Source organism: Azolla caroliniana, unplaced genomic scaffold (genome assembly GCF_043228905.1).
Source record: "Azolla caroliniana isolate FFs.n. ecotype wild unplaced genomic scaffold, voAzoCaro1.0.p SCAF_3, whole genome shotgun sequence".
Lineage (NCBI taxonomy): Eukaryota > Viridiplantae > Streptophyta > Polypodiopsida > Salviniales > Salviniaceae > Azolla > Azolla caroliniana.
Window position 1 is genome coordinate 17129591 of NW_028230438.1, and position 20101 is coordinate 17149691.

At 39.8% G+C, this 20101-nt stretch overlaps 1 protein-coding gene across 2 annotated transcripts; it reads right to left on the reverse strand.

The window, feature by feature from the left end:
• Positions 1-6626: 6626 nt before the first annotated feature.
• On the reverse strand, positions 6627-18665 carry LOC147866353 (uncharacterized). 2 transcript variants are annotated; one of them, XR_015529482.1, is made up of 4 exons: positions 16442-18665; positions 11637-11717; positions 11041-11131; positions 6954-6970 (listed from the first exon to the last, which is right to left on the reverse strand). XR_015529482.1 is itself a non-coding variant. In XM_087316796.1 (3 exons), the coding sequence occupies exons 1-3, from the start codon at positions 18527-18529 to the stop codon at positions 6744-6746; spliced, it is 2406 nt and encodes an 801-aa protein (XP_087172922.1). In that variant the 5' UTR covers positions 18530-18657; the 3' UTR covers positions 6627-6743. The 2 variants fall into 2 exon arrangements, 1 of the variants encoding a protein (XP_087172922.1); XM_087316796.1 differs by lacking the exon at positions 11637-11717 and having other exon boundaries at positions 6627-6970; positions 16442-18657.
• Positions 18666-20101: the final 1436 nt, after the last annotated feature.

The following is a 20101-nucleotide window of genomic DNA, read 5'->3' on the forward strand; positions in this document are numbered from 1 at the left end:
TCGTATCATGGGTGGCAATGCCGTGGGAAGGTGAGAAGACTTGAGAATATCTTTTAGCGACACAAATAAGACAACTTGAAAGAAAACCAACATATTTGGAGTTGGCGAAATAAAAGTTAAAAACAACCAAACTAAAGAATAAATCAAGGTTCGACAAGACACACCGACTACACCCCAGGAAGATTGAGGAAGGTGACTGGGTGCTTGTATATGACACTAGTCTCAATAATCAACATAGTTCAATGAGGAAGTTTGCGAAATGATGGTTTGGACCATATGAAGTGACTTGAGTCAATAACAATACCACTTATCACCTCAACAAGTTAGATAGAACAAGGTTTGTTGTACCGATGGCAGGAAAGAGAATTAAGATTTTTAAGAAGTAACAAGATGTTGAGCCATGTCCTAAGGCCTAATAACATTTGAGTGTTGAAAGATCAAGCTCAACTTAATTTAGTTATTCAGTCAACCATGTAACTTCGTAGTTACCTAGATAGAATGTAGTTAGGAGTGTTGACTATAACGCCTTAAATAGGACCTTGTACTTAAGTGGGATATTCTAGATCCTCCACTCCTAAGTACATTTAATATAGGACTTACACCTTAGTACCTATATTCTACTCACTCATGTGCACCTTTGCACATGAGATGTATATATACCTCATTGTGGGTATTTTTGTATTTGATGATGATGATGCTTATTTAATATAGAGTTAATCATCCCCCATCTTGTGTTGTTCATAAGTGTAACTTCCTCTCTCTCTTCCTCTCACACACATACAGACACATATCAGTTAATCTTCCACTTAGCTTAATCACATAATTAGGTACTAATTAACCTGTACTTAATCACCTAATTCTTAACATGGTATCAGAGCATGTGGTTTAGCACATCCACCAAGTTCACCCAACTCTGTGTAATTGTGTGTTCGAAACGCCAACAACAAATTCCGGCTATTCGCTACCGTAGTGCCGCTACGTAGCACGAGTACATGATCGAAGGAAAAAAAGCAAAACGGAAGGCACTACAATCAACATGAACACAGAAATGGGTAGCTCGCTCCCTAGTGAAAAGCTAGATTGGAGCAATTATTCATCTTGGGAGTACAAGTTAACCCAATACCTCGTCGACCAAGGGTATTGGAGCTACATCAATGACGCACAAGAAAATCTACCCGACCCAAAGAACGCTAACTACTCAACATGGGAGCAAGTGACAAGTCGAGTCATGTATTGCTTGGCAACATGTGTCCACGACCACATGCATAGCCACATTCGAGACGCCAAGATGCCTAAAGAAGCGTGGGCAAACTTAAAGAAAATGTTTACCGCCAACACGACTGCCCAAAAGCTTCAACTCTGATAAGAGTTGAACAACATTCGGCAAGAAGATATGTCTATGTCGGACTACACCGCTAAGATCAAGAGCATTTGCGACTCGCTTGGCTCCATCAACATAATCGTCGACAAAGACGAGATGGTTCAAGTATGCTTGAGCGGCATCGCACAACGATTCGACTCATTGAGGATGACAATCTTAGCGAGGGAAAACCCTCCGTTCTTTGACCTTCAATCAATGCTATTGGTTGAAGAGAACCATGTCCGAATCAAGACCAAGACGTCAGAAGGACAAATGTTCTTCTCAAGTTCGGACGGTGGCCGAGGACGAGGTCAAGATGGTAGACGAGGTCAATTCGACCCATCACACGAAGGGAACTCAAACCTTCATGGAAGCCATTGAGGAACCTTCGGAAGAAGGGGGAGCTTCCATGCCGAACAAGGTCGACAAATGAGGCCCGCAACTTGCAACTATTACGGAAAAATCAGCCACCGCGAGGAGTGTTGAAAAAGAAGAAGCGAGTCGGCTTTGACAAGTTGACAACTCACGAATTACGTCACCAACTTCGAATACAACGACTACGGTGGACTATAATGAGGCATAGAGTGAACTCTATGTCGGCCTTCGACTCCACAAGCACCTCCAATTCAGAAGAAGTGTGGTTCGTTGATTCCGGCGTCTCACATCATATGACGTCACACCAAGAGTGGTTTCGTGACTTACGAATGCCGGACTGACCCAGCTTCATAGAGACGGGAGACAACACCACGCATCCCATTTGACACATTGGCAATGTGCCATTCGAGAAAGAAGGCGAGCAAACATGCATCAAGAATGTCTTGCATGTGCCCACAATAACGAAGAATTTGGTCTCGGTTGGCCAAATCATGGAACACGAAATGCAAGTCCGCTTCAACAATGAAGGTTGTTTCATCGAGAAAGATGGTCGACTCATAGCCAAGGGATGGAGAGACGGTCGAATGTTCATCCTCAATTCGAACGAGGTGAAATCGGCCATGTATGCCAAAGGTCTCAAAACTGGGACAAGCATCGAGTTGTGGCACAAGAGAATCGGCCACATCAACCTCCAACGGCTCCGAGCTATGCAAACAAAGGGAGTTGTCATCGGACTTCCAGCATTCGAGTCGAAACGAGTCGACCGAGTATGCGAAGCATGTCAACTCGGCAAACAACATCAACTCCCATTCTCGAAGGAGAGCTCCACAAGCAAAGGCCTCCTCGACATCATACATTCGTATGTATGGGGACCGTCTTAAACGCCAACAATCGGTGGATGTTGATACTACGTAACCTTCATCGACGACTACTCCCGCTATGCGTGGATCTTTCTGATGACGAAGAAGAGCGAAGTGCTCTCCCACTTCCAAAGGTCAAGGGCCAAGTGGAGAAAGAAATCGGTCGACACATTCGATGCCTACGATCGGATGGAGGCAAGGAATACTTCTCCGATGAATTCACCTCCTACCTCCAAAGTGACGGCATTTAGAGAGAATTCTCGTGCCGACACACACTCCAACAAAATGGAGCCGCCGAAAAGAAGAATCGGCAAATACTCGAGGTAGCATGCGCCATGATGCATGAGAAACACATGCCGAACTTCTATTAGGCCGAAGCGGCATCCACGACCGTCTATCTCATGAATCAATGTACCACCAATGGAGCACATGAGCTCCTTATCGGAAGGAAGCCGATCCTGTCGCACCTCAAGGTGTTCGGAAGCATTGTGAATGTACGCATCCCGAACGAACAACGACAAAAGTCCAACGTGAAGTCGGAGAAATATATCCTTGTAGGATACTCGTCCGAGAAGAAGGCATACCAGTGCTACAACCCTTCTACCCAAGCGGTTCGAGGAAGTCAAGACGTAGTCTTCAAAGAGTCCGCATTTTGGTACGCACCAGAGACAACTTCGACTTTGCTCGACCTGGAATCTGCCAAACAAGTGGTAGAAGATGGAGATCACTTTGAACAAATGTTCGAAGAAAGTTCGATTACGACAAGGATAAGTGGGCCACAAGAGCCCCCGCATAACCCAAGCACATCACGGCCAAGTCTGCACTTGGACAAAAGCAAAGGTAAGATGCTCGAATACGAAGTCAACCACCCCGACAATAGTGATTTGGATGTGTCGGCTCGCTCACTAGACAATGAGTTTGGTGTACCCATCATGCGGACACTCGGAGCAAAGAAGGCGCTCACATTGGCGAGTGAAAAACTTCGACGCTCATCTAGAGCTAAGAACCCTGTCACTCGGCTCGGCTACAACGAATACATGGCCCATCACTATGCCTTCGCAATGAAGGTAGCGGCCGAACAAGAGCCTAAGAGCTCCACTAAAGCGACTCGTAATCCACGATGGGTGGAAGTAGTCGACCTTCGCCCACACACTATAAGGCTTCATCACCAGCTTGAGGGGGAGGAACCGAGATTGTCACGACGAAGAAAGCCGAAGGCCGGACGGAAGCACACGAAGCTGACGAAAGCCAAAGCAAATGTCAGACGCCTCACACTTGAGCTTAAGGGGGCGTGTTGAGAGATCAAGCTCAACTTAGTTTAGTTATTTAGTCAACCATGTAACTTCGTAGTTACCTAGATAGAATGTAGTTAGGAGTGTTGACTATAACGCCTTAAATAGGACCTTGTACTTAAGTGGGTTATTCAAGATCCTCCACTCCTAAGTACATTAAATATAGGACTTACACCTTAGTACCTATATTCTACTCACTCATGTGCACCTTTGCACATGAGATGTATATATACCTCATTGTGGGTATTTTTGTATTTGATGATGATGATGCTAATTTAATATAGAGTTAATCATCCCCCATCTTGTGTTGTTCATAAGTGTAACTTCCTCTCTCTTCCTCTCACACACATACACACAATCACTTAATTTTTTGCTTAGCTTAATCACATAATTAGGTACTTAATCACCTAATTCTTAACAGAGTGCATACAAAGGGGTGCAACAAGGTTTAAACCTTGTACCTCTAAGATAGAAGACATTTGGATTACCATTAAGACTACTATCATATACTTTAAATATTTATTTCCTTTCCATATTCAACTTATATACGAAACAACCATACGAAACCTTGTGCACGAAACCATGGTTCCAAGCCCATGGTTTTGTGCATGTCCCAAAACAAAATCGTGTGCACAGAAACCATGGTTCCAAGCCCATGGTTTTGTGCATGTCCCAAAACAAAATCGTGTGCACAGAAACCGTGGCTCCAAGCCCATGGGATTTGTGCATGCACAAACCTATAAAAACCCTAATAGAGCTTGTGTAAAAGGGGGGGCAATTTGGGAGATCATTATCATCATCATCATCATCAATAATATAATACTATTCTTCTTCTTCTTCTTCTAATTTATCTTCTTCTCAAGTGTACAAATCTTTGTTATTTTCAAGTGTGGCATTTGTTTCCTCACCTCTTACGTTAAAATCGTCGTCTTTTCGTCCTCCCCGGTCCGAGACCCCGTTGGTCCCTCTCACATGAAGCATGCACGCACAAACGCGCATTTTCGCAACGTAGCATAAGGACATATGATCAAGTGAAGTGTGAAGATCCAAGGAAGATGAGATATTGGGACACATCATCCAAACCCTTGAGTAGAAGCAACACGTAAATCACGTCCCAACATGATCCGTGTTGCGTCAAGTGTGGGGGTCCACACCTAGCGCGGGAGAACAAGAAGAGTTGGAGTCCCATGTTCGGGTGAAGGCAATGGCAATGAAGGTGTGTTCAATCAAGGCCAAAGAAGTGAGTCCTAAATGGAGCAAAGAAATGCAAGAGAACCAAAGACAAGACTTGGGAATTGAGGTTGTCCCAACCAAGATCGGTGATCACAGTGCAAAGGAAAGAAGGACGTAAGGATCCTTAAAGTGTAAAACCGAGCAAGGGTTGAGAATCGAGTGTATCCCAACCATGGTGAATGAGGAAGGCCGGCTCGAGACAAAGAGCAACAAACAAGTCCTCGAGGTGGAAGGGATCATGTGAAAGACTGAGAAGCTTAAGGTAGAATAAGGATCGATGAGGGAAGGCTCAACAAAGAAGGGGGAAAGGCCTATAAAAGACAAAGGCAAAGTGATTGAGAGCGAATCGAAGGAACCAAGGTGCGAACCCAAGCCACAAAGGAGCTTGGGACAATTTTGTGAGCTTGATGGGACTCAAGCTCCATGTCAATCGAGTGAATGTGGAGCCCCTATCTTGTCCCAACTAGGACACAACTCCAATCTGAACCAGGACTCACTATGGGACCCAAGCTTTGGAGGCGCTCTAGTCCCAGAACATATTTTGGAAGGTTGGCTCAACTCATCTTGGCTAAGTCCCAACCCCCAATTTGGGACTGTTGTAAGCTTATCTCTTGAATATAATATAACTCGTCTTTTGTGTTCCAATTTCTTTGTCCCAACCGTGTTTTATAAGTTTATTGAGACCCCCATAAAACAGGGGCATAACATAACGATAATGTAGGTGATAGAAATTCCTTTTTTGTGAATGAGTGTATGAAATAAATGGCACTTGTCAACCAAGAGCATGTGAAACAAAAATACGTGGTGTCACATGTAGTCAATGATAACAAGAGCACATAGAACAAAAATCAAATCTTTGTAGGATAAGTCAAGCATTTATATGCTTATTTTTCAAATATCAACCTTGAAGACCATTGATCCATTGCATTTAATGGATGAATTGAAAAGAAATGGATAAATCTCATTGTTTCACACAACTTATGAATACCATGCTAGATTCATCTCTCAAGGAAAACGTGTTACGGTCCTAGAACGAGAGATATGTACCTTTAAGATCCTATTGGCTTGTGTGGAACACTCACCTTCATTGGTCATACAAAGTCCATGTAAAGGGATAACACCAAAATTTTCAGCTTTGTTTGACAATGCGAATGATATTTGGAACTATTTCTTAGTACTACCCACTTGAAGGCAAAGACTAGGGATGTTGAGGGACTTATTTGAGGATACCGCAAAATTCAACGCAAAGGAATTACTCAGCATCGTTACTTTGACACACACACATGAACCATCTTATATGGATAAAGTTGTCCAAAAAGGAGAGGGAAGGAAGAGATAAAAGGTTTAAGAGGAATTGCAAGCTTTCATGAGTTAGAACTGTCTAATGGGGCATGTAAAAAAAAATCATTGACGATAATTCTATGCAAGCAGGAGGTATGTGTGCAAGTGATGTGTATGAGGTACAATACTGTAAAAGCACTACATCAAAATAATGTGAACACGAAGAACAACAAACTTAATGGATTATCTTCCATTTCTTTCCGTTCAGTAATTAAATAACAAATATATACAACTTAACTTGAGTTACCTTGCAGAACGATCACAAGGAAACAAAATTCATCATCAACTGAACCTTGCATTTCTTTTGGACTCCATTTCTTTCCTTTGCAATTCTTCAAGTTCTATATTGCTTGTTGCGTAGGCTCCACATATTTGAGCATTTCGGGGCTGTAATCTTAGTGCATCTTCAAATAGTTGTTTAGCTTGATTAAGGAGGTTTATCCTCTCAGGACTCATCATTGGATGTAACCGAGATCTGGCCTTTAGAGTAAGACCCCACTTCAGCATAGCTGGAAAAACATACAAAATTAAGTACCAAAATTTTTAGGTGGTTTTCCACATTATTCACTTTCGATGGTAAACCAATTTATCACCAAAAACTTGTTGGGAGACTCATATTTTTGAAATATCTTAAGTGTATTTTCTTTTTAAGGAGACTTCAACGTTTAGAACTCAACTTCTGTAAGGAATTAAGAGAAAAAAGGTGTTTTCGTTATGAGTATTGACCATTGATGTAACGTTTCCTTCCTTTTCCTATATAAACCCTAGTCTTAACAATTGTTGCAGTTGGATTAAAAACAACCCTAAGTTTCGTGCTAGCATTTTATGCTTAATAGTTTGAGCGTTAGGTTATTGATAATCAATTGACTCTCTAACCATTGGTATCATCTAGAGTTGAGATATTCATGTGTTAAGTATGAACTTAATATTTCCTTATTGTTAGCATGGAGCAAAAGTTAAGTGGGTCTCCACTTTTGGGTCGATTAAGGCATTACTCCCACATACATGTCTTATATTATGGCATGTTCTCCCCATTGTTCTAGCAAGCCTTAATCCACACTTCCGAAAACCACATCACACTCACCAATTAACTGCATGTATCTAAAGAGGCCAACAGCCATAGAGAGAGATTAGATTAGATATTTTTTAGCTTTCTCACTTATACAATCATGTGTTCTTCATTTATATTGTTAGCATGGAGTGAATGTTAAGAGTATCTCCATTTTTGGGTTGATTTAGGTGTTAATTCCCCACCTACATATGTCTTACATTATGACATGTTCTCCCCATTGTTCTAGCTAGAGTGAATCCATACAGAGAGAGATATTAGATTAGATTAGACATTACATTAAAGAGAGAATAGAAAAGATATTTTTTCATCCATGATGAGGCCAAATTTCACTTGTGGGACAAACTCAGCATATCATCTTTTATGTGATTCCTTCCAAAGAAGGGGGTTACTATTTTATAATAAAACTCTTGATGTGAAAATAATGCACACATGTGCTCACCCTTCTCGGTGGAAATTTGAGTATGACAATCACATTATCATGCTTGTCTAACAAGTCATCATATTTCTTCCGAATTACCTTACCTGCTGAACATGCAATAAGTAAGTGATATTCATCCTCCACTAGGTTTTCATTGCACCTTGCATATCTTCATATTTGGGTGATGATGACATGATGCTACTTGAACACCTAACTTGTGTGACCAAATTCAAAGAAGTGTTCAGGCTCTCCGAGATTCAAGCCTCATGGGAGTAGTGAGATATGAGGGAGAGAGATTGTATTGTATGTATCTAAAAAGACCTCAAATCCCATCATCAAAATATTTTAAAGTTTAACCATAGAGAGAGAGGATCTATATGGTGCAGGTGAAGCAAGGGGATGATTTCATAATGGATCCAGCTACAATAATTGCCATGTGTTGAATAATTTGAGAATGAGGTGATTAGAACATGTCATGAGTTTTATGATGTGGTTGGATGTATTGTACATGATTTCCTTAGTCATGAGTTGGGTGAGGATTTGACAAAACATGTGGTTGGGATGGTTTGACAAGTGAAGTTTTTGCACAGTATTTTAGCATTTTAAAGAGGCCCATGACTTTGATGTTCCAATATTAATGGGATTTTGGTTGTGAGCCTCAAGCTTAAAAGTTGATCTCATCAAATTAGTCCCACCAATGGTAGCACCCCAATCATTTCATTAGTGGTGACTCATTTCTTTTATGGGGGATCGTCTAAAGTATTTGCAAAGGTATTCACAAATAGATTACAAAAGTCTTTGTCAAAGTTGATACGCCCAACCCAATACAGTCTCATTACATATAGGAATATATTGTATAATGTGCTTAATGTTCAAATGGCAATGGATTATGCCCGGCATACTCATCCAGAATTGATAATCGAGCAATTAGATTTAGACAAAGCTTATATCAGGTCAATTGTTCCTTTGTTTCAAGGTTAATACTACAATGGGCTTTGGACCACGTGGGTCCCACCTTATATTTTTTAATAGGACAAGATGTGTCTACAGTAATGCCTAATGGTGGAGTTACATCCAAATATTTCCCTCATGAGATCATCAAGGATGCCCATTAATCCATTGTTCTTTGCTATAGTTACTCACCCTTGTTGGTGACTTTACCAAAGCTTACAGCAAATGGTGATATTGTGGGTCCATACCTTTCATCTAGGAACACATGGTTGTGCCAGCTTTGGCAGATGATTCTTTCATGTTTCTACAACCCTACATGAGAATCCAGAGGAGGGGAGGCATGTGTGGGGCAAAAACACATTGCTGTTTGGATTGCATATTAATTGGAGAAATTCTTGCCTCATCTCATGCATTAGAGGGAATTGGAATGTTTGGAAAACTAGGAACCCAAGGTTGGAAAAGCCTCTATTTTTTGACATTTGTGGTACTAAATTGGAGTGAATGTTCAAAATGCCTAATTAATTGAAAGCGTGAGTAGCAAGTTGAGGGGTAAGTTTATGCATTGGAAGTCACAATCTTGGCCATTTCATGTCAGCCTTAAAGTTGTACAATGTATTATGGAACCCATTTGTTTACATTTTTGTCATCTTTACTATGAACCAAGAAGCCTTTGCATTCCCATTTGCAACGACTTCAATATTTGTTATGGGGAAAGAGGCATAAGATGGGTATCACATGGGAGAAAAGCCGTTAATAGCAGCAGCGGACCAGTTGTTAGAACAAAATAGACACAGCCAAGCTGTGTGAAGGCTATTAGACAGCAGTAGAAAAAATGGTTGCGGAGAGTAGAGACATAGCCAAAGAGTAGAGCTTGTTTTTAAGTAGCAACAGAAAATAATCTAGTTACAAAAGAGGCTGGTATAGCCTATTTATACAAAATTGGGAATGGTTGTTTGGTAGTTAAGTGACTCTTGTACTACCAAACAGATACAATAAACTAGGAATAAATGGGAATATCTTGGAAAAGATGGAAGAGAAAGAAGGCATTTAAAGCGTTGTAGATTCTAGAGAGAGAAGGCATTTAAAGAGTTGCAGATTCTATAGAGAGAAGAATCTAGGAAGAGAGAGAATGTAAAAGAGAGATAACAATGATGAAAGAGAGTGCAGGTCTGGAGCTCCTCCAACTACTCTCTCTCTCTATTTTTTCTACCATAGCTCCTCCACTGTTGCATCTAAAGAGCTTGTACTAGGGTGAATCATGAGTATTCCTCAGCACTATTGACATCATTCCTAACCCTTACAGAGCATAGATAAAGATATCATGGGCATAGATATAGTGTTCACCAACCAACCCATCATGATCCTGGGCCTTCCCAAATTGTTACCAATTAATGGCATTTCTTACATTTTTTGGAGTAAAAAAAGTGGATTTGTGTGGGCGTGAGCCATCTGGGTGGGGAAGAGGAGGTTGCCCCAGGATATCATATACGACCTTTGCATATTCATGCCACACCTCAGGTGAGGTCATTTGTGTGGAAGATTGCCTCCCATTAAACATTATATAAGGCATATATCAATAATTACAATTAAATACATACATACATACATACATATATACATATATATATATATATATATATATGCACATAAAAAACAAACTCCTGATAACAGAGCTAATTCCATCATCAATTATGGTCATGGCCTTTTCAATATCCTCTATATGGTATAAGGGTTCTTTCTAAAGTATTCTAAACAACCATGATGATTGCATATCTTAAAGAGGTTGCCCCAGGATATCATATACGACCTTTGCATATTCATGCCACACCTCAGGTGAGGTCATTTGTGTGGAAGATTGCCTCCCATTAAACATTATATAAGGCATATATCAATAATTACAATTAAATACATATATACATACATATAGACATATATACATATATACATATATATATGCACATAAAAAACAAACTCCTGATAACAGACCTAATTCCATCATCAATTACGGTCATGGCCTTTTCAATATCCTCTATATGGTATAAGGGTTCTTTCTAAAGTATTCTAAACAACCATGATGATTGCATATCTTAAAGAAGTATTGATAATATGATGATGTAAAGACAAAAAGATGCACTTACCATCAGGCGCATACCGACGACTGATTCCCATTAGTGCTTCAAACTTGTCAATTGCTGCTAAATATACTTTATCTGCAGATTCAGCAGCATTCTACAAAACAATGAGAAGTATCATATCATAATAGAGAAAAGTTAGAACACATCCTCAAAGTAGAGATTCCAGCTACTTCCACTAATAGATCCATACAAGGGCAACTTTATAATAACTCTACTGCTGGTTGTATTTATTATAGAGTTTTCCCCTGCTATAAACAAGGAGAACTCTATAATTATAACAAGGGGCAATCTAGAGTAATGGAACCCCTATACAGATTATGACAGGCTTGAATCTATTTATTTTGGGTTGGGTTTAACACAATTATGGAGTGCCTACATGGACCGATAAGAAATGATGATTCTCTATTTGCTTAAGACATGCACATATAATATGCTAGAGATGGTTTCTACCCAACATCATTTGGAGAATTAAATACAAACACTTAAGACATTTGGGGAAATAAAGAAAACAAACCAGGGTATTTGAAATCCGAGGCTTCCATGGGCACTTAAGAAAGACATCATATGATCAATAATCACAAGGGCTGTTTCAGACTCACTTAATCAATTGACAAAGAGAATGATTGCCTGTATCATAAAGTCCCTAGCTTTTCCTGGGTGGATCAAGTATTTCCCTTGACCTAGAAAGCAATGGTGTTTTTATCAATCAACTGTAGCTGAAAATACAAAATTGATGAAAATATAGTTTTGAAGGAAGAAAAAGGAATCCATTGTCATGATTCTTTTGCAATGCCTTTGATGATAAATTAAGGGCCATATTCTTGTTGATGACAATTCTTGATTCTTGAGATTCATTGGTTGTCTCACTTTTAAATAGCCTTGATCTCACTTTCGATGGTATAAGAGGTTTTATTCTTAAGACAATGCATTCTACCATACAAGCTACGCTTTCTAGTATTCAGATGCAATTCGGACCTTCAACACATAAGTGGATAGGTTTATTTACTCCATTGGTGTCTTGATTGGAGTAAAAGCCTATGTTGAGAAGAAGCTTTTATGACTTTTGATGTATAGGATGATGGTAGGTAACTTTCACACATACAAAAACTGATTTGTTTAGTTTTTGTTTGCATAAAGAAGTGAGGGTAATCGCAAATGATGGATCAAATTGGGTCTTAGACCTAAATCCACAAAAGCTCAATCTTTTTTGGAGGTTTTGGATTATGGAAAGGAGACCAGTATCTCGATTAACTTGGGATCCTAGAGATTTATAGTGGAAAGTGCGGGTTCAATCTCAAATAAAATATGTGCCCTTTTTCAGTATTTTGTGAAGATTGGTAGGAAAATATTAGGTGCTAGATCATGGAAGAAATGGAAATGGTTGTGGGGCATAAAAATGAGTAGCAAAATTGTTTGTTTTCGATGGTTGTTGGTTCATAGAGCTATACTAGTTAATGGTTGGCGAAAAGGGGTGAATGCAGACAATATGTACCTTTTTTGTAAGAATCTAGTGGAGACTGGTAAGCATTGTTTGTGTAGTTGTGACTCTACGATGGAAATATGGAAACGAATTGTAACACTGTTGATACTAGTATATCCTCACGCGATGTATACACGGGGGTGGTATTATGGGCGGCGGTACAAGATAAACCAGTGGTATATGAACAAGAGGATGTTGCAAATGCTCTTGCTATGAGACATGGTTCGATGTAAAAAACATTTATACATCTGAACCCACAAATAGAAACTGATAAACCTGAAATATGGCAATTGGTAAGTAGTATCACAATTTGGCATATTTGGAAGGCTAGATGTTTGACAGTATTCCAAAATGTGACTGAAAAACCTACCCGGATAAATTCTTGGATTTGGATAGAGATTGTGCATAATCTCATAGGTTCTTTGGATAACATTAAAGGTAATACACAATAGGCAGAGTTACAAAGATTGGAGTTTCATGCCATATGGGACAAAGGAATATTTTATAGATGGATTTCTGATAAGGTGGAGTGGTTCTACTCTACACCGAAGTATTATTTACACTAACCATTATAATGTGATAATATGAACTCAAACACAACTGACTAGAAGGCAACAATGACAAACAACAAAGCAGAAAATACACAGACACCAGGTTTTAACGTGGAAACCCTAAATGGGAAAAACTATGGGAGCCCACAGACTCCAAACAGATTCACTATCAGAGTGTATACAAGTGTTTTTGGGCTTCCCTAGCTGACTTGGGGTATAGCCATTCTGTCAAGGCCACAACCTTGACTGGACCTTCGTCTCAGTAGATGGATATACACAGAGAACAAGGGAAACAAAGAAATGACAAAACCTTATCTGTGCAGAGCTATCAACCTGTCGGGTTGGATTTGAGGGTCGGTTGCTACACAAGCTCAACCTCCACAATCGTTCTCTTCACGCTAACATTCACTATTCTACAACTTTCTCTGAATAATAACCCTCACACACACATAGCCTAGGGTTTATACATCAATATATATACAAATATGTATATACATATTTCTCCCTGGCCAAATCGGCAGTTAACCTTAGCCGGCATCTAACTGACATTTGGCCCTTAGCCGGACAGCCGGCTCTTAGCTTAACCGGCTACCATCTTTCCTAGCCGGCACATAGCCGTCCCTTAGCCGAATTGGCTCTTCTCCCATAAGGAGGGACATCTTTTTATAACGAACTCCCCCTTTACTCCTGTATGGGAGAGTTGGCCATGCCTATCCTCAGCCAGCAAGCTTTTAGTTTGTCCATAGACAACACTTTTGTCAACATGTCCGATCCATTATTATTTGTATGGATCTTTACAAGGGAAAACTCCTTTTCTTCCACTCTCTCTAGTAGCCAATGATATCTCCTCTGGATGTGCTTGGTCTGAGAGTGATAGGCAGCATTCTTAGCAAGCTGGATAGCACTTTGATTATCGCAGTGAAGTAGGAATTTATCTTGCCTCAATCCTAACTCACTCATGAAATTTCTCATCCGTATCAATTCCTTGCCAGCTTGTACTCAGCTTCTGCGGTTGACAAAACCACAAACTTTTGCAACCTAGATTTCCATGATACAGCCCCCCCTGCATAGGTCATTACATACCCAGATGTGGATCGGTTGGAATGAGCATCGGCCGACATATGAGAGTCTGAAAACCCTTCAAGCACGGGTTTCCCTGAGCCATATCTAGGGCATACACTCGAGGTTCCTCTCAGGTATCTGAGTACCCACTTTACTACAACCCAATGTTCCTTTCAAAGATTGCTCATGTACCGGCTGACAGTTCCTACACCATATGCAATGTCTGGCCTGGTACACACCATAACATACATCAGGCTTCTCACAGCTGAGGCATCTAGTATCTTCCTCGTCTTAGCTTTACCTTTTTCGGTCTTCAGACATTGACTGGCCTTCAGCTTGCAATTTGTCGGCAATGTTGAGCCGATTGGCTTGGCATTCTGCATGTTGAATCTTTGGAGCACCTTTGTCACGTACTTTTCCTATGACAACCATAACATGTTCTTTGTCCTGTCTCGAACTATGTGCATCCCCAAGATATGCTTTGTCGAGCCCAAATCTTTCATTGCGAAGGACTTACTCAATGCCTCTTTCAGACTAGCAATCTTCTTCACATCCTGTCTGACAAGTATATCATCAACATACAAAAGGAGAATTAGAAAATCTCCTCCATCATATCTCTTCAAAAAAACACAGTGGTCAACTTGTGTTTTGTGGAATCCATGGTCAACTATAAAGGATTCAAACTTTTTATACCATTCCTAGGGATCTTGTTTCAGCCCATACAAGCTCTTTCTCAGCCGGTGCCCCAGGTTTTCTTTTCCTTTCTCTTCAAATCCTTCCAATTGTTGCATGTAGATCTCTTCTTCTAGATCACCATGCAAAAAAGCAGTCTTGACATCCAACTCCGCAAATATTTCATCGAAATCTACACCCTTTTTCTGTTGGAAGCCCTTCACCACAATGCGGTCTTTGTATTTGGGTGGATTTCCGTTCTCTCTAGGTTTCAATTTGTATACCCACTTATTCCTCAGTGCCTTCTTTCCTTTTGGCAATTCAGTCAGCTCATATGTGTAGTTCTCATGCAAGGAATCCATTTCATCTTACATGATACAATATCACTCCTTTTTGTGGGCATCATTCATTGCTTCCTCGAAGCATTCCGGCTCCCCTTCATCAGTCAGCAACACATACTCTCTAGCTGGATATCAACAAGAAGTCCTCCTTCTCCTTAGGGGTTACCTTCTTCCATCAGCAGCCGTCTCTGGTTTGACTGCCTCAGCTGGCTCTTCATCCGAATCTGATTCGACTTCATCGGTCGGCTGCCTTTTGCCGGCCAGCTCTACATATGCATCACCTGGCCACTGGCTGCCGGCCAACTGGTATTTGGTTCGGCTTGTATCAACCGATCCGGATTTGACTACTTCAGTCAGCTTCCATTTGCTGGCCAATTGGGAGAGTGACCCTGGTCTTTCCATTTCCCAATCAACAATAGTCTTATCCTCCATAAAGACTATGTCCTGGCTCCTAATGACCTTCTTATCTATCAGGTCCCATAGTTTATACCCAGATTCGTCTTCACAATACCCCAAGAAAATACATGGCTGGAACTTGCTGTCCAACTTTGATCTTTGGTCCTTTGCCAAATGTACATATGCCAAGCATCCGAACACCCTCAGATGCCAGTAAGACATTCTTTCCTGTCCATGCCCTTCGTGGGATATCACCATCAAGTGGCACTGAGGGAGACCTGTTTAAAATGTAACAACCGTCATCAATGCCTCAGCCCAATAGGTCTTTCCAAACTTGGCATGTGACAACATACAATTGACCCTTTCCATGATCGTTCTATTCATCCTTTCGACCATACCAATTAGTTCAGGAGTTTTGGTTACTGTATACACAATTTTAATCCCTTGACATTGGCAGTACTCCTCAAACTGCTCTCTGTACTCACCCCCATTGTCTGTCCGGACAGCCTTCAGCTTTGGTCCGGATTCCTTTTCTATTCTTGCTTGGAATTCCTTGAAGACGGACAGCACTTGGTCCTTCGTCTTCAGCACGAAAGCCCACAACTTTCGGCTGTAAGCATCACTATTTTTCTCATTAGGGTTTTAGTTTTTATTCAATATAAACCTCTATGATCACTTGGTTTAAATTATAGAATGAAACCATTTAGAATGTAACAAATGACCTAGTGCATATTGGAAGTCCTTGGCTTTTACACTAACATAGGAAGAGGGAGTCAAACTAGCAAATAAGTTACATTCAAAAGAAGGAAAAAGATGACTATTTATTTCCCACACAAATCTAGTATTCACCTGTTTAATACTTTTTTAAAACATAAAGAGAAAAGAGAACCAAATAAAACAACCTGGCCTGATGCAATCAATTGTGCACGTAAGCATAGTGCCAACCCCCAGTTGTATAATGCTGGAATATTCCTGTTATTGATTGAAAGAACTCTTCGATATTTCCTCCCTGCCTGAATAAGAAGCTCTTCACATTCATTACTAATTGTTTGGAGAGTCTCCTCCAATGCTAACCACTTCTTTGCATCCTGTGTTTGTACATTTTGCTTCCTCATTCGATAAGGTGAAATAGTATGGGGAGTGGCAATGATGAACCTTATCTCTTTGCTTAGCTTAAATTTAAGTTTTCCATGAACAAAAAGGGTATTTCCCCACAATCCTATAGCCTCTATACTAGATGGGTCAATTGAAGATGCTGAAGCAAACCTTTCTGCAGCTCTATAAAGCATGGTTTCAGCTTCCCCTACTTCCATTTTCCCACTTAGACCACATCTCCCACTTTTGAATAGAAATTCTCCTTCATTCATCAAGCCTTGATATTCAGCACTCTTTTTTCTCATAGAGAACCCTGATACCATGTCTAGATCCTCTTGAACAAAAGCAAGTTCTTTCAATAAATCTACTGGATCATTGTTGAACTCCTCTAGGATTTTTTCTTCTTTGCTTGAATCATTAGGTTTGGAATCATCATTTTCCACTGTGTTCCGTTTCTGTTGCGGTTTGTAACCTTTGGAATCTCTTTCATCAACTTGATCTTGTTTTCTAACATGATTGTTTTTACTTTCTATTTCACTTTCATCCTCTGGTTTCTGCATCAAAACATTGTATTGGGCTTCTCTATCATTTTTCTTTTCTATTTGTTTACTATCAAAGATTGATGTTGATTTAGCTACTTCCTCATTACCAGCATCATCTTCGAACCAATAGTCCGGATAGATACTGCTATTTATCCTTTTCTCATTGTTTATCTCATTGCTTCTTATGCCTGCAATAGGCATGACAAAAGCATGTTCAAATATGGGCTCAGCCCATAAATTCTCAGGCTCTAGAGAACTTTTGTTACCATCATCTGAACAATCTTCATTGTGTAATCCAGCATTATGTGTAGATGAGTCAACATCTGAATGAGATATACTATGCATTACTTTGATTTGTTTCTCATTTTCAGCCGAATCTTGTAACGATTCATCCAGTTTTGCAATTTCCCCATTTAGCCTTCTTGAAATTATGTTAAAATCAGAACTTTCTTCCTTCGTCTTCTTCTTATTCTTATTCTTTTTATCAACTTCATTTGTGAGCTTCCCTTTTGCCATTCTCGTTCCCTCATGTTTCTTCTCAGAAGCAGTTGATTGTATAGCTGATTCTTTTTGTATTGCTAAAGAAATCTTTCTCATAGATTCCTTCAACAAATCCAATGTTTGTCTTAGTTCTTTCAAACGGTTAGGATCGACCATATCTGTGTTTGATTCTTCTATCTGAATCAAATCCTCCACTTCTGAAACACAGTTTTTTATGTACACTAAAGCAGAATTCTGTGAGACTGGCTGACTTTTAACCTCCATCTTTCCTTCAAACAATGAGTGAATATTTGCTCTGAAAGAGGCCAAAAACCTTCGAAAGGATACGATAATGCTTCCCTTAACACGATTTCGTGACAAATTTGCACCAACAAAATCTTCAATAATAGAATTTAATGAAAAGATAGCAGAAATAACTCCTCCAATAGCCCAATTCAACAACACTCTGACATTATTAATTCCATTGGAGACACTTAATTTCATGATTTTGACATGATCCACTGTGATCAAATACTCTCCTTTAGCTTTCAATGTTTTCTGAATGGCAAAAATTGCAAGAAAAGAGAAAGAAACGGCGAAAATGGCAAGTTTGTGAGGTATCAAGGAGCCTACCGATGCTCCAACAGCTACAGGAATGCTCCATCTTCTCAGAGATTCCAAAATCATCAATGAATCTTCACTGTAGTTGCCACTTCCTCTGTTAGGGATAGGATTAGCGTTAGCGTTATTGTTCGTGTTAGCTGCAAGGCGAGACAATGAAGGGTAAGGTCTCGTAACAAAGAAGCATTTTGCCTTGAAAGGGAGGAGAGATGGAGAAAGATAGGGAGGAATGTAGGTGAGAGCACAATCCATCTCCCTCTTCTTCTTCTTCTTCTTCTTCTTCTCCCTCCTTCTGTGTTCTTAAGTCTTACACATTAGCTTAAATATCTTTTTCTGTGTTCCTTTGTTTTACACCATATCTTAAATCTCTTCTTATGTGTACCTTTCTCTTACACCATAATTCTTAATTCTCTGATAAGTTTCTCTCGGATTCAAACGGTGTTGTCTGAGTGAAGGCTTCTTCTTCTTCTGTGTTCCTTTGTCCTACACCATAGCTTAAATATCTCTTCTTATGTGTACCTTTGTCTTACGCCATAATATTAATTCTCTGATAAGTTTCACTCGGATTCAGACGGTGTTGTCCACGCATCGATCGCATGTCGGACACATATCTACAAGAGTGTCGATTTGCGTATCACGACATTTACAATGGTCATTGGCTCCACCATTAGGCTTGCGCACAGTTGAGGACAAACTAGCATAGAATTGTCATCATCGTCTACTCCACTTAGAGTGCTAGGACATATGTGTTGGTCGTGACTTGTACCCTATTCAACCATCACGTCTAGAAGGTAACTGGGAATGTTGCCTAACAAATCACGTTGGTGCTACTGCCCTCGAATTGTTGAGTTCCTTGATGAAGTGTCCTACCCTCAAATCAATTTTGAGAAATTCATTGAGTGTGTCCAAATGTTGGACATAGTTGAGAGTACATCAAGCTTGGTAACACATATTCTCATCTCTATTTGTACACAATTGAGCCGCTAAGATGTTGTTAGGCCTAAGTGAATAGGGTGGATTTAATTGTGTTTTAAAAATGTGTCCATGGTGTCAAGATGGCTGAGTGATTTAAGGCGCTAGTTTCATGTACTGGTCCAAAAGGGCATGGGTTCAAATCCCACTCTTTACATAAATATTTCACCTCAATGACTTTAGTTTTTGATATCAACTCCTATGGCCATTCAAATTAATTAGTCAAGGGTTCAAATCCCACTCTTCAAATGAATGGTTATGGCACTTTACATTATGATATGGACTTCAATGGTCATCCCACAAAGAGGTTTTGAAATGTTTCTATCAAGTAATGAAACAATATTTTTATTTGTTGGTCCTAAAGGGCATTGGTTTAAATCCTACTCTTGACATGAATATTTTATATACTTTTGATTCCTATATTAACTCCTATGTCCATTAAATGATTCTATCAAGCATCCAAATCGCAATCTGCAAATAAATATTTCTCACACTTTAGATGATCATATCGCCTCCAATGACAACTCCTAATGATGTTTTGAAATGCTTCCAAAAAGTAAAGATGACATTATTTTAAGTGTTGGTCCTATAAGTTCAAAAGGTAAGGCATTATTATTATTATTAGTAGTAGTAGTAGTAGTAGGGATGGGGTGAGATGAGAGAGATGAATGAACAATTCATGTTGATTGACGAGTGTCCCTCGAAACAAGGTTTCTTTACATATAAATATCGAGTTGTATAGTTATGGAAACATTGAGTTCTCTCTCTATCTCAATCTCAAAAGAAGAGCAATTCATATATATCGCGTAATAATGGTGATAATTAAGGCTCTCTCTCATAGAGGGCCGCCCT

Coding starts and splice junctions, on each gene's coding strand:
- LOC147866353 (XM_087316796.1), bottom strand. CDS start 18,529: ATGGATTGTGCTCTCACCTACATTCCTCCCTATCTTTCTCCATCTCTC. Junction 11,132..16,441: donor AATTGATTGCATCAGGCCAG/GTTGTTTTATTT, acceptor ATTGTTTTGTAG/AATGCTGCTGAATCTGCAGA. Junction 6,971..11,040: donor TCGTCGGTATGCGCCTGATG/GTAAGTGCATCT, acceptor ATGTTTTTCCAG/CTATGCTGAAGTGGGGTCTT.